Source organism: Bufo bufo, chromosome 1, assembly GCF_905171765.1.
Source record: "Bufo bufo chromosome 1, aBufBuf1.1, whole genome shotgun sequence".
Classification (NCBI taxonomy): domain Eukaryota; kingdom Metazoa; phylum Chordata; class Amphibia; order Anura; family Bufonidae; genus Bufo; species Bufo bufo.
The window spans coordinates 247,069,894-247,085,714 of NC_053389.1; the positions used below are offsets into that span (position 1 = coordinate 247,069,894).

A 15,821-nucleotide genomic window follows, 5' to 3' on the forward strand; every position below is an offset into this window, starting at 1 on the left:
GTGAACAGCCCCATAGAATTGAATTTCCAATGCATTTTTTCATTGTGATCAAAATCCTGATCAGGATTCAAATGTAATCAGTTTTCACACGTTTTTCCGGATCCGGCGGGCAGTTCCGGTGTCGGAATTGAACGCCGGATTTAAACAACGCTAGTGTGAAAGTAGCCTAAGAGTAATCACATTTCTAGTAATCATCTTGGATAGCTAAAAGAAGTCACATTACCGGAAAGATCTGGAAGATATATGTTCTGGAGTACTGCCACTTTCTGTTATCTTTTGAGTAGTACGGGATAATAAAGGGGATATTCCGTAGGTATTGAGAAAACAAGACGATGAAGAAGGTCGTCCTGGATGGCAGTGAAATAAGAAATAGATCAGTAAACATATTATAGCAGGTTCATGTTTAAATTTAAAGGTGTTAGCCGGATACATCATCATTATCACATCAACGGGTTTGCAGTCCCGGCACCCCTGCCTATCAACTGTTTCGGGAAGCTGTGGTGCTCACCAGAGCTCCTGTGAGTGCTGCAGCCCCCCAGCAGCTTACCAAGCACAACACTTTACATTGAGGATAGGTCATCAATATTAACTCCTAAATAACCCCTTTAATTGGGAATTTTACTAAATATTGGGGTGCAGCCAGGCAGATTTGTTCTTCAGGAATCTGGGAAACGTGAGTGACAGTCCTTGCCGATTGCTAATATGACAGCTGAACTCATCGTCACCCAGCTTTCCAGAACAGATACAACTAAGAAACATCTGAATATATATTTTAATAACTTGATAGAAGGGAATGACTCAGGACTTGGGGAGGATGCCTTTTAACATTAAGTATATAGGGGCAGGGGCGGACTGGCCATAGAACCCACAGGGATATTTTCCAGTGGGCTGATGTCCATAGGGCCGCCCAAACCCTCCTCATGGTCACCTGCTGAGTACACAATGATCTGATGGACTGAGCATTAATGTATGCTAGGAGCATCATTTACTTATCCAAAGGTGCCCTCCTGAATTCAACTGTATCATCATTCTCAGGACAATGATACAGTTGAATACTGCGGCGCGGGTGGCAGTGTTTTGGACTGCACTGTGGTATTTGGTCCTGCTGGGGCAGTGTTTTATGCTACACTGTGGTATTTGGTTCTGTTGGGGTAGTATTTTGTGCTACACTGTGGTATTTTGTTCTGCTAGGACAGTATTTTGTGCTGCACGTATTTGGTTCTGCTGGGACAGTATTTTGCACTGCACTGTGGTATCTGGTTCTGCTAGGACAGTATTTTGTGCTGCACGTATTTGGTTCTGCTGGGACAGTATTTTGCACTGCACTGTGGTATTTGGTTCTGCTGGGACAGTTTTTTATGCTACATTGTGGTATTTGGTTCTGCTGGGGCGATATTTTGTGCAGTACTACAGTATTGCTGGCCCTCCCCTACTTCTGTTGTCCCTGCCTACTTGTTTGCCCCATCTTCTGTCAATCTGGATCTGCCTATAACATGGAGCCACTTTTAGTTTTTTTTTTCAGGGCTACTTTAAAGGGGTTGTCCGGACATACCCATAATTTCACCCAGGCAGCCCTCCTGATGTTAGCATCGGAGCATTTCATGCTCCAATGCTCTCCCTTGCCCTCTGCTGGATCGCGCAGGGCAAGGGCTCTTTTATTTACAATAACACACTGCCGGGCAGAGGCTTCCACCCAGCAGTGTGTTCGGTGACATCACCGGTTTTGATGGGCGGGCTTTAGCGCTGCCCTAGCCGTTTTACAGGCTAGGGCAGCGCTAAAGCCGCCCATCAGTGACGGTGACATCACCAGGCTTCCTGGCAGCCCTATGGGGAGCCTGGTTCGTCACCGGAACTCCAGAATCCCGCAGGGCAAAGGAGAGCTTTCGGAGCATGAACTGCTCCGATGCTCAAGTCAGGGTGGCTACCTAGGTGAAAATGGGGGTATGCCTGGGTTCAGCTCTGAACCCGGACAACCCCTTTAAGTTCTCAGTCCTCCCCTGTATAAGGGGATATGTATAATGAGGGTAATATATGAAGTCAGTTTTGCTTCATTCTACATTGGGGAACTTTGAGACAATTTTATCAAATGCTATCCTTTTTTACTATTAGAGTTTGTTAAAAAGTTGCAGTAATAAATCTGTGAAACCAATTAACATAATTAAACGCACTTACCTTCCCACCCACTTTTCAAATGTGGGCTCTCTGATGTAAAAATACTACATATTGCAAGAAAGCAACAATTTGTGCAAATAAGCTCAAAAAGGCTTGAGAAATCCCACACAGTTTTTACGTACATAATAGATATCCCCCAGTGGGTTCCTGCTTCGTGACCAGCAGAGTCGAAGAGGGGAAGAGCGATGAGAGTAATAGTGGGAGCGATTGTTAAGGGACCAATGAATCGCATAAGGAAGCCAATCAAACCGGAAAAGCCAACTATGATCTGAAAGCAGGATGCAACCATAATGGCTCCTTGAACCTGGAAATATGTATTGGAGATTACATGGTTAATTAATCAGTGTAAAATGATTACATTTTTTTTTTTAGAAAAGTGTTAATTATGGCGACTAAATGTCACTACAACAGCCATAGAAAATGATCTCACCTTATAGATGTATTTGGTGTGGCACTGAATGGTATTATTGTCCTTACTACATGGATATGGCCATAATCTTTTGCTAAAGCAGATTTTAGTGACAACAGCAGATCGTGCAGGATGAAGGAGCAACAATATGGGCTGCTGCTAGGCAATGGCTCATGCAAACTCAAGCAGATATGTTAGTAGGTAGGAACAGAACCGCATCATGACTGACCTATCAGGGTCAGATTAGTCTCCATAATGTGATATCATTTTAAATTGAAATTTACAACTCTGCCCTAATATTTGGCCAGTTCTGGTGAGGATGGGGGTTAAACAACCTTCAGGTCCCTATAAAACAGGTGCACTCTTTTTTACTGACACAATGATACAGTGATTGATTTTTTGGCAACTAATGAATGACTTTGGGTCACATAAACAGGTTGTCAAATGCTAAATATTCTACATTCTTCAAACCAACATCTGGAGATCTGTTACAGAAAAATATGGTTCCCACCAGACCCTCAATATGATGATCACACAAAAAAGCCTAATAATTGGATATAGTATATATTGATATTATTCTGTGATATCAATATAGACATCAATATGCCCAGAAGCCATTTGGGCACTGAGTCCCTTGTTAGCATATCAAAGACAGGAAGGGCACGTTGTAAATGCAGTTGGAGAACTTTCTCTTGGCCAACAGATTGGACGATATTTGGGTGGTCATAGGGTAGAGTCGATGGGCTGAGACACAGGAACATGTAGGCTACGTGAAACTCCCTGCAACCCCTGGACCAACAGCATCTCAGGAACAAGCTGTTATATTATATGTGTGCTTTCTGTGTATGTGTGTAAGTATATTATCCCAGTAGACTTTATATGTGTTCCCATAGATATTTGTAGTCTGCAATTGTATTCCATTCACACGTGAGACTGTGGATCCTGTGGCCGGCACATGTACTAATGGTCAGGTACTGGATGGGAGTTGGTTAGTTGTGTAGATCCAGTAGACAATATATATTGGGATTTGGATATATATATATATATATATATATATATATATATACATACATACATATACACATATACATTAGGCTACTTTCACACTAGCGTTTTAGCTTTCCGTTTGTGAGATTCGTCAACAGATCAGTTTTGCCCTAATGCATTCTGAATGGAAAAGGATCCGCTCAGAATGCATCAGTTTGTCTCCGTTTAGTCACCATTCCGCTCTGAAGGCGGACACCCATGGATCCGTCCTGGCACACAATGTCAGTCAATGGGAGCGGATCCGTTTTATCTGGCACAATAGAAAACTGATCCGTCCCCCATTGACATTCAATGGAGTTCAAAATAGATCCATCATTGCTATAGAAGACATAATACAACCGGATCCATTCATGACAGATGCATGCGGTTGTATTATTGTAATGGAAGCGTTTTTGCAGATCCATGACGGATCCGCAAAAAACGCTAATGTGAAAGTAGCCTTATTAGCCACATTTGCTTAGCTTCCAGGGAGGGCAGGAAAGGAGTTAGCTGTGTGTGGTGGTGTATTCCATGTAATATTTATATCTTCATGTAATGTCCATTTCTTTGTCACCTCTATGTTACCAGCAAAGTATTTTTATATATAAGTATCTGCGAGGGTTGTATGTTACTCCTGGGTTGTATGAAGGATTGGAGGGGCTGTATATAATACACAGAATAAGTGGGTTATATAGGAAACAAAGACAGTCTAGGAACTGAATAAAAAGGACAGAGTACAGAGATCGATATGAATCTCCAATAAGCAGAAGATCAATAATAAAATCGTAATTAAAAAAAAATTGTGTATCCTCTGAATTTTCCCAAGAAAATGTATCTGTATAGTGCCACCTGCTGTTTGTTCTTTTCTCTGTCCACCTCAGTAACATTGCTGAGGTGGACACAAATGCTCAGCTCCCAGCCCTATATATTCTGCGAGAGCGGTGCCCGCCCAATCAGTGCGGTTTTAGCCGGGCCCTTGCTGTATCCGCCGGCATCGCTGTAAAAGCCGATGCTGGCAGATTAACCCCTTTTATGCTACGGTCAGCGCTGACTGCAGCTTAGAATGTGTTTACGGTGGGTGAGGGATCCCATGGGGTCCCTGCGCTGTGGTGACGGGGACCCGATGGGTGAGAAGGCTGCCTTTGCAAGGCATCGGAACCTGCCTTCTACGGAAGCCTGGGAGATCCAGCCATTACACTGTGTAATACACTAACAGGCAATGCATTACAATAATAATTGTAATAATAAAAAATAGAGTTGCGAGTAAAAAAAAAAAAAAAAAAAAAGCCCCTTTCCCCTGATTTTATAAGAAAAAAGAAAAAAAACACACATATTAGGTATCGCTGCGTCTGGCTCTATAAATATATGACATGATCTACCTCGTCAAATAAACACTGTAAAAAAAATAAAAACTGTACCAAAAAAGCCATTTTTGTCACCTTACATCACAAAAAGTGAAACACCAAGCGTTCAAAAAGGCGTATGACCCCAAAATAGTGTCAAACCGTCACCATATTTTGCAAAAAATTAGACCCTACCTAGACAAAAACTATGGCACAAAAACATTTTTTTTTTCAAAAATGCTTTATTATGTAAAACTGAAACAAAGTAGACATATTTTATATCGCCACGTCCGTAACAACCTGCTCTATAAAAATAGCACATTATCTAACCCAGAGGTGGGCAAACTTTTTGACTCGTGGGCCACAATGGGTTCATATATTGGACCCGGGGGCCAGACCAAGAGTAGATGGATGGGGCGTTTGTGTGAATTAATATTAATTAAATAAAAATTTCGTAACATTAAAGGTTTAGTTTAATTCAAGGTAGAAAAGAATAAAAAGAGTTATTGTACAAAACTTTTATGCAATGTATTTCTTTCATAACATAGTATGTATAACTCACCTTAAATTTTAGTGGGAACAGTGCTGTTGGTCTCCCTTTTTTGCTAAGGCATCAAAGTCTCCATAGTGCCCCCCCCCCCTCATATTGTGCCAGTATATAGGGCCCCCATAGTGCTTCCCATCTTCTCCATAGTGGCCCCCATAGTGCTTCCTCCTCTTCTCCATAATGGCCCCCCCCATATTTTGGCAGTATATAGGGCCCCCATAGTGCTTCCCCTCTTCTCCATAGTACCCCTCCATATTGTGCCAGTACAGTATATAGGGCCCCCACCCCTCTTCTTGCCACAGTATACTATAAATAATAAAAATAAACACATATACTTACCTTATGCTGCTGTCAGTGATGCGATGCAGGCCTCTTCCGGCCTGTGTCCCGCTCTGTACGGCTCAGGCGGCGCGATGGCGTCATCGCGCCGCTTGCACCGGCCTCTGATAGGCTACAGGCACTAGGCCTGCAGCCTATCAGAAGAACGGGCAAGAGAGATGCCTCTCCCCTGCTCCTCCGCACCATTCATCTGTATCGCTGTCCTGAGGACGGCGATACAGATGAATATGGAGATGAGCGCTTGCACAATGTAAGCGCTCATCTCCACTCCTGCTGCCTCCGGACAGAAAGGGCCACCCTCCGGCGCTGGGCCTTGCTGACGGCGCCCCCCTCTTTTGACCTCACCCGGCTGTAGAAACGGCCCTGGGAGGAAGAATGGAATCCGGAAGCCGCAATCCTCAATCGCCGCCTGAACTCCACCCCGGATCGCAGTCGCATGAGCAGCTCTTCAGGCCGAATAAAAAGGTCAGTCGGGCCGTATACGTTTGCCCATCAATGATCTAACCTGTCAGATGAACATTGTAAACATTTTGTTACCTTGCCTCACAAAAAGCATAATATAGAGCGATCAAAAATCATATGTACCTCAAAATAATACCAATAAAACTATCACCTTATACCGTAGTTTCCAAAATGGGGTCACTTTTTAGGAGTTTCTACTGTAGGGATGCATAAGGGAGTCTTCAAATGGGACATGGTGTCTAAAACCAGTCCAGCAAAATCTGCCTTCCAAAAACCATACGGTCTCTTTTTCTTCTGCGCCCTGCCGTGTACCCTTACAGCAGTTTACCTCCACATATGGGGTATTTCTGTAAACTGCAGAATCAGGGTGATACTGTAGATATTGAGTTTTGTTTGGCTGTTAACCCTTGATGTGTTAAGGAAAAAATGGATTAAAATAGAAAATCTGCCAAAAAAGTGAAATTTGGAAATTTAATCTCCATTTTCCTTTAATTCTTGTGGAGCACCTAAAGGGTTAACAAAGTCTATAAAATTATTTAAAAAAAAGTTTTGAATAACTTGGGGTATAGTTTTTAAAATGGGTGGTTTCTACTATGTAAGCCCCACAAAGTGACTTAAGAACTGAACTGGCCCTTAAAAAGTGGGTTTGGGAAATTTTCTTAAAAATTTTAAGAATTGCTTCTAAAATTCTAAGCCTTCTAACGTCCTAAAAAAATTAAATGACTCCAACATAAAGTAGACATATGGTGAATGTTAAATAATAAATATTTTATGAGGTGTCACTTTGTTTTAAAAGCAGAGAAATGTACCACTAACATGAAGTACAAAGTACAAATGTGAAAACAATCTCAGAATCGCTTGTATAAGTAAAAATGTTTAAAAATTATTGCCACATAAAGGGACATGTCAGATTTGCAAAAAATGGCCTGGGCAGGAGGGTGAAAACTGGCCTGGGATAGAAGGGATTAAGGCTACTTTCACACTAGCGTTCGGGTGTCCGCTCGTGTGCTCCGTTTGAAGGGGCTCACAAGCGGCCCCGAACGCAGCCGTCCGGCCCTAATGCATTCTCAGTGGAGGCGGATCCGCTGAGAATGCATCAGTCTGCCAGCGCTCAGCCTCCACTCTGCTCAGCGAGCGGACACCTGAACTCTGCTTGCAGCGTTCGGGTGTCCGCCTGGCCGTGCGGAGGCAAGCGGATCCGTCCAGACTTACAATGTAAGTCAATGGGGACGGATCCGTTTGAAGATGACACAATATGGCTCAATCTTCAAACGGATCCGCCCCCATTGACTTTCAATGTAAAGTCTGGACGGATCCGTTCAGGCTACTTTCACACTTAGAAATTTTTCTAAGTTATAATGCAGACGGATCCGTTCTGAACGGATGCAAACGTCTGCATTATAGGAGAGGATCCGTCTGAGGAAACATCAGACGGACCCGCTCCGAACGCTAGTGTGAAAGTAGCCTAATCTTGGCACCTGTAAATGTCATCATTCCTGATGTTTTGCTGTTTGAAGAATGAACTTGGGAGTGTCATATTTTCTGACGATTGAATTCCATAACTTAATTTTTAATATATTTCTGCTACATAATATGTCCCCCCAAGAGGTCATAAAAAGACCTTGGGGGACACCGTCACTTTTTAAAATTTTGCACTTTCCTTTTTATTTTTTACTTTTATTTGTATTTTATTAATATTTTATTGTATTATTTTTTTATAATTGGTTTATTACTTATTTTTTAAATATATTTTTGCCACATAATATGTCCAACAAGAGGTCAAAAAAAGACTGTTGGAGGACAATGAACACTTTTCCTTTTTATTTTATTTGTATTTTGGTTAAAAAGACTGTTGCGGGACAGTGAACACTCTTTTTCCTTTTTATTGTATTTTATTTTTTTATTTTCTTTAATAATTTTCTATTTTTTTGTGCCACATAATATTTTATTTCTCTTTTCTTTATATTTTATTATATTTTTTATTTCATTTTTACATTTAAAAAAAATATTTTAATAATTTGTCCCCAAGAGGTCACAAAGACCTTTGGGAGACAATAAGTGACTTTTTTTTGTTCTATTTCCACTGTAACTGGAGCATCCAAAGGAGCCCCAGTTACAGGGAAACCAGCCTGGGGGGGATTTTGTACCAGGGCAGAGCTGATCAGGGTCTCCTGACCCTGCAGCTCTGTGCTCCTCTGCGCCCGAGACACCCAGCGATCACGTGATCGCCAGGTCCACACTGCAGAGCTTATAGAGAAGGCAGAAGCGCTAATAAAGCGCTTCTGTCTTCTCCTCGGCTTCCCCGCTCTCACTAATAGCCGGGGACCCTTTCCGCTCCTGCTACAGTGAGGGAGCAGCCGCTGTTCTCCATCGCTGTGCGGCGCTCCGAGCAGAAACACAGCTGATCGCAGGATCAGCTGTGTTTCTGCCCAGCAGGACGGGGGCCGCAAACCATGGCTCTGGGGGCCGCATGTGGCCCACGGGACAGAGGTTGTGCACCCCTGCTTTAAAGCAACCCTTTGGTTCACAGTAAAAATTTAACAAAACATATAGCATATATAGGTAATATTCTAGGTGCGCTCCTTTTCAATGTTGCTGCTGTGGTTCATCCACTTCCCAGTCCAGTCTTCATGTACAGTACAGACCAAAAGTTTGGACACACCTTCTCATTCAAAGAGTTTTCTTTATTTTCATGACTATGAAGGCATCAAAACTATGAATTAACACATGTGGAATTAAATACATAACAAACAAGTGTGAAACAACTGAAAATATGTCATATTCTAGGTTCTTCAAAGTAGCCACCTTTTGCTTTGATTACTGCTTTGCACACTCTTGGCATTCTCTTGATGAGCTTCAAGAGGTAGTCCCCTGAAATGGTCTTCCAACAGTCTTGAAAGAGTTCCCAGAGATGCTTAGCACTTGTTGGCCCTTTTGCCTTCACTCTGCGGTCCAGCTCACCCCAAACCATCTCGATTGGGTTCAGGTCCGGTGACTGTGGAGGCCAGGTCATCTGGCGCAGCACCCCATCACTCTCCTTCATGGTCAAATAGCCCTTACTTTCAAAGTTTTCCCAATTTTTCGGCTGACTGACTGAACTTCATTTCTTAAAGTAATGATGGCCACTCATTTTTCTTTACTTAGCTGCTTTTTTCTTGCCATAATACAAATTCTAACAGTCTATTCAGTAGGACTATCAGCTGTGTATCGACCTGACTTCTCCTCAACGCAACTGATGGTCCCAACCCCATTTATAAGGCAAGAAATTCCACTTATTAAACCTGACAGGGCACACCTGTGAAGTGAAAACCATTTCAGGGGTCTACCTCTTGAAGCTCATCAAGAGAATGCCAAGAGTGTGCAAAGCAGTAATCAAAGCAAAAGGTGGCTACTTTGAAGAACCTAGAATATGACTGTAACGGTCGCGTACACACACACACACAGGGGGGAGGGAAGTGACCACTGCGCTCCACCCTTACTCCTGGCCCTGCCTACTTGCCTCGCAAATCCTAATGACAGGGGACAACTGGACGGCAATCCCTAGCTTAGAATAAGTGCAGGGATGACAGACAGACAAACAACAGAACGTGAACGGACCGAGTCAATACCAGGAAAGCTACAAAGTACAAATGGAGCAAGCAGAGAATTGTCAGGAGAAGCCGAGTCATAAATACCAGGAGAGTCGTGAAGTACCAAAGGAGTCAGCAGAGGATCGTCAGGAGGAGGCCGGGGTCAGAATACCAGGAGAGCAGCAAAGTATACAAGGAGCAGGCAGAGGATCGTCAGGAATTCAGCAGGAGGTAAGTACGCCAGGAAAGACCAAATCACAGGTGGAACCTAAATTAACAGGCAACCTGTGGCCAGCAGGCTGCCTGTATTTATAGTGGGGAGTGAGGGTCATGTGACGTGGCCAGCGTCAGATGACCGACAGACCAACCAGTCGAGCACCGAGTGATCAGCTCGGCGCTCAAGGCAGACTTAGGAGCAGGGGGCCTCCCAGCTAGCAAAGCCGCCCTGGGAACGAGGTCAAACACAGATCCTCGCTCCTGAAGCTAAGCAGCCGGTCTGCGGCTAATGGGAGACCGAGTGCACCTTCGGAACCCCGTTACAATGACATATTTTCAGTTGTTTCACACTTGTTTGTTATGTATATAATTCCACATGTGTTAATTCATAGTTTTGATGCCTTCAGTGTGAATCTACAATTTTCATAGTCATGAAAATAAAGAAAACTCTTTGAATGAGAAGGTGTGTCCAAACTTTTGGTCTGTACTGTATGTAAAACTGTTGTGAGATTCCTGCCCAGACACATCAGTACTTAGCATGGAGGGATAGTGTCTGCGTTATAGGGAATGTGTCAACTCGGAGACACCCACAAACTAGAGTAAGCGAGGCATTGTGTAAGTAACACAGACTAAGATTATGTAATTTGTATCTTCATACTCAATTGCATTCTGTTGCTGTGCTTCGACAAACCAGCAGTAAATGGTCATAATGGAGAGGACTCAAAAAGGAGACCTCTGTGTGCATTACACTGCTGGTTTGTGACAGATTCCCTTTAAAATTTGTCCCCCTTGAACTTGTCAAACCCCTTATTGGGGAAGGGGAAGGAGGGGACTGAGACAAGATGATCCTCGAGAGGGAGTTTTTTGGGGATTTTTTTACAGTGAAAATTGTTACACTGCAAGTTCTCAGTGAGCAATTGATTGAAACCGGCAGTGGGTGTGGACTCACTGTGCCAATTAACCAGTTCGACTTTGGGCTAAACCTAAGGCCGTTGTCCTAGTTGTTCCCTGGTATTCACCCTTTAAATGTCAGGGCAGGCAGAGTACATGCATAGTCCAGGTCAGAGTTCCAAAGTTCAGACTGGCAGCAAAGAGCAGAATCAGTAGACAGATAAGGTTCGGTACACAGGTATACTAATGACACATTCAATGGTTACTATAGACTAGACAACGTTAAAGGGGCCCTCGTTATCGTGATCGGTGAGGGTGCCAGAGGTAGGACCCCGATGATCTGCTAATCATCTCCTATACTGTGAATAACTCACACGCAGACTAAGGGATTATTCACCCGACTGTATGAATGGGTCTAAATCCGTTCCGCAATTTTGCGGATCAGATGCGACTCATTCTTTTCAATGGGGCTGCAAAACACTACAGTCATGTGAATGTAGCCTTATTTTGTGACTAAATTAATTACCACAGAATAGTATTATGTGACACAGAATTCATTTACTCCTCTCTCTATGCTTTTCCATTGCTGGTGCAGTACTACATTGTGGTTATAGTCATTTCTCTTAAGACTGCCAATTTCTGGTATTCAGAATCTTAGCTGCAGGATTAGACATGGAATAGGGGAAGCATTCTAAGAAGCATTTTTTGAGAAAATACTTGTACTCAGGGACGTGCACAGACATTTTGAAGGGCAGGGGCAAAAAAGGGCACTTGTCATAATTTCAAAAAATGCTTGTACCACGAAGCTTACTTTTCTAGAAGCCGTACCTTGTTCTCCATTAATTTATTGATACTGTATTGTTTTGTGGTGGCGGACAGAAAATAATGTGGTGCTTATAGAACAGATTACACAGTGTAGAGGTATACTGTATATTGTGTGGCACAGTGTATGCTGTATGTGTATAACAAACATCGTTCCCATGAAAACTTACAATTACTTGGCTTGGCCCTTGGGGATCTCGGACACCACTTCAACACTTTGGCCGGGGGCTCGGTGGAGCTGATGTGTTTTATCCTAATGAGAAAGATTTCATAATAAGGATTTGGAGAAGGGGCAGAGGGATAGCAGAGCAGGGAGAGGCTGGTGCTGCTACTAGGAAGCTCACACCATGGGGGAGTAATAAAGCCCCCCAGTAGTAATAATTCTCCTTATAATAGACAGTGCAAAAAATACCCCCTTGTAATGCCCCCAGTTGAGCTAATGTTCCCATAGTCCCATAGTGTCCCCCATAATGTGCCAGTATAAAATACCCCTATATAGTGCCCCCAGTAAATCCCCCATAGTGCTCCTCTCCCCACTTCCTCCTAGTTCCCCCATAATGTACTAGTATAAAATGCCCCTATATAGTGCCTCAGTAGATGCCCTCAGTGTCCCCTATAATTTGCAAGCATAAAATACCCATTCTTAGTGCCCCCCGGAGATGACCCCATAGTACTCCTCTCCCCCCTTCACCATAGTACCCACCATGTGTCCCAGTATAAAATGCCACTGTACAGAGCCCTCCATATAACATACTCCTTCTTTGTGGCCTCAGTAGATGCCCCTATAGTTCCCACCAATAATGTGCCAGCAAGAAGTGCCCCCATAGTGCCACCTAATAATGTGCCAGTAAAAAGTGCCCCCAATGATGCCCCCCGGCCTTAATGTCACATTACTCCCCCTCCATCCATGTCACATTTCTCCCCCTCCATGTCACATCACCCCCTCCTTTTTACAGCACCCCCTTCGTGTCACATTTCTTCCCCCCCCCCCCTCCATGGCAGCACTTCCTCCGCCCCCCCCCCCCCACAATGGCACATTTCTCCCCCTCCATGGGCCTGGCAGCAGCACATCTTACCTCTTCCCCCCCAATGGCACATTTCTCCCCCTCCATGGGCCTGGCAGCACAGCAGCACATCTTCCCCCCCCCCCCTCCATAAACACTGCTGTGTGGATGCGCCGCACCGGCCTGGCAAACGCAGGGCATTAAAGGGGCAGAAGGGGGCAGGGGCTTTGAGCCCTATGTGTGCACGCCCCTGCTTGTACTATAGAAAAATAATCCCTTGTTTAAAGGGTTTCTGTCACCTGAAAAATGGGTATTAAGCTGGCTGCATTAGTGATGTGCTAATGTCAGCTGAACATAACTATATTAGTGCGTTTCTCAGTTGGACCGCGCTGCTCCAGAAATAACAGACTTTCCACACTTTAGAAACAGTTAGATAACATGGATATAGGAAAGCAAACAGGCCAAAACGAAGCCGGTCTGATTAAAAATGCGATAAGAAAAAATTGGGCTACTTTGAAGAACGATCCTGTGATAGGTAAAGAAATCCCACAACAACCTAATGTGATTTTTAAAAAAGCACCCTGTCTCCGTACCAAATTAGTCCATAGTTCGAATCATTACCAATAATGTAGCCCAGCTATTTTGCGTCCTCTGTCTAGACCCACTGCACACTTGATGATCATCAAGAGCATGACATTGTGAACAGTGATGGCCAGTTCGCATTGTTTGCCGCGAACACATGCGGGCTGCCATCTTTTTTCACAAGTACGGCGATGCACAGGTAAGCCCTTACCTGTGCCTGTGCGCGAGCCGGTCTGAAATGAAATGCGGTCACCGGGAGCAGGCAGTTCAGAGAACAGCCTGATGAAGGCCCCCAGCGGCTGTTCTCGGAACTGCCTGCTCCCGGTGACCGCATTTGATTTCAGACTGGTTAGCGCACAGGCACAGGTAAGGGCTTACCTGTGCATCGCTGGACTTGTGAAAAAAGATGGCAGCCCGCATGTGTTCGCGGGCAAACAATGCGAACTGGCCATCACTGATTGTGAATGAATTAATGGAATTTATTTACCAAAAAAATTAAAAACATATACAGCCATATTCTACATGATTAAAAAACGAATCTTTATTTCATGATGCAATAACCTTTTGGATGGTAATATATTTTCCTCAAAAAGCATTTTATATTAAAAAAAAATCCGATTTAAATAAAAAAAATCTGATTACCCAAAAATCTGATTTTTTTAGATTATTATTTTTTTTAAATCATTGATTTTTATCCACCCTGAGTATAATACAGGATCGTGATAAGATATCGGCTTTTCCTGTCTGAAACTGTTCCTGAACCAGGAGTAGACCCCTCTCTTGAGGTTTTGACTAAAATGATCCAGAAAGAGGAAGTCAGTCTGGTGATTGAGGGGCTTGCTTCCAAAAAATCACCAGGTCCGGGTGGCTTAACATCTGAGTTTTATAAGACCTTTAAGGACACCTTAGTTCCCCTCTTGACTGAGGTATTCAATGAGTGTCTCTCCTCGGGCACTCTACCAAAGTCAATGAGGAGGTCGGCCCTGATCATTCTGTCAAAGCAAAAAAGATCCGTTCCACATTGAGAATTGGCGTCCCATAGCGCTCCTCGGTGTGAACAGAGATTCTGGCGAAGGGGCTATTTAATTGGTTGGTGAAGTTTGCGCCCCAGCTCCTTTCCGGGGCCCAGCATTGCTCTGTTCCAGGCCGCAGTACTTTTAGTGCTGTGCTCAGTGTCTGGGAGGCCGTGGAGCAGGGCAGAGCAGGCCATTGGAAGGGGTACAGGATGTCCTTGGATCAGGCAAAAGCGCTTGATCGCATTGACCACGAGTACCTCTGGTCTGTCCTTCTGAGATATGGCCTGCCGGGGGGGTTTGTTGATTGGCTTAAGACCTTGTATGCAGGAGGAGAGAGTTTCCCACTTGTGAACGGTTGGATTGGCCGCCCTTTTGAGGTGGGATCTGGGGTTTGCTAGGGTTGTCCTTTGAGCCCGCTATTGTACATGTTCGCGATTGAGGGTTGATCGTGGCCATTGGCGGGTGTCAGGATGGAGCGGGCAGCTCCGGAGACCCCATTGAGGGTGGTGGCGTATGCTGATGACGTAACTATCTTTGTGTCTTCGAGAGGGGAGGCAGAGTGGGTGCTGACGGAGGTAGAATGCTACTCAGAGTCATCTGGGTCCAAGATCAACCGGGATAAGTATGATAGTCTCTGGCTGGGGGGTGGAGATCCTGGTTTTGATCTCCCGGACACCCGTCCAGAGCCACAGGAGTCTACAAAAGTCCTCGACATTGAATTTGGCCAGGGGGATTACCCATATCAAAATTGGGACAGCAGGCTTAAAATTGCCGCTCAGAGGGTGGACCAGTCGAAGGGTTGATCTTTGACCCTTAAGGGAAAGGGTGAACATTATCAAAACCTACCTGATCCCTTTGCTGTTATATCTGGGCAATGTGTGCATCTTGCCAGAACCTTTCTGGACTCGGGTCTACAGTTTGTTCTTCCAGATGTTATAGGGAAATTGTCACCACCAGATCTCTGAGAAGTTCTGACAGACGTTCTTCAGTACCTCTTGCATGATGTTCTTTTGTTTTGGTTTCACTTTGTCATCTCTTCTCCCTCTCCCAGCTGTCATCTATTAGCAGTGATTGCCTCCCTTTATATCCCCTCCCATACTGCCTCACTTTGCGGTTTATACTACTTCCTGGATTGTGCTCACTGCTAGATGCTGCAACTGCTGGTTCCTCAGATAAGTCTATTCCTTTATTTGTGTTTTCCTGTTGGCTTGATTCTAGGTAACCCTGACTCCCTCCGTATTGAGTGCAGGGAGGCGGTGGTCGTTTCCCCTCACTATTATAGGGTTTTCAGGGGTCACTCAGTCTAGGTACATGGGCATGCAGATTTCTATCATAAAGATCTTTGCATGGGCTGAGCAGTCAGGGAGAGCTCTAGGGCTTTTGTAGGGCTCACCCATATGTTCCTTAGTTTGGGATCAAGTCA

The 15,821-nt window shown here is 44.2% G+C and overlaps 1 protein-coding gene across 4 annotated transcripts in view; it reads right to left on the bottom strand.

The window, feature by feature from the left end:
• LOC121005501 (solute carrier family 23 member 2-like) overlaps positions 1-15,821 on the bottom strand; it is a 212,986-nt gene that overhangs the window by 49,697 nt on the left and 147,468 nt on the right. For all 4 annotated transcript variants that reach the window (XM_040438271.1, XM_040438276.1, XM_040438292.1 and 1 more), the window contains 2 exons: positions 2,295-2,476; positions 224-347 (listed from right to left, as the gene is read on the bottom strand). In XM_040438271.1, the coding sequence (XP_040294205.1) occupies positions 224-347; positions 2,295-2,476 (306 nt within the window). The remainder of the gene's footprint in view (positions 1-223; positions 348-2,294; positions 2,477-15,821) is intronic.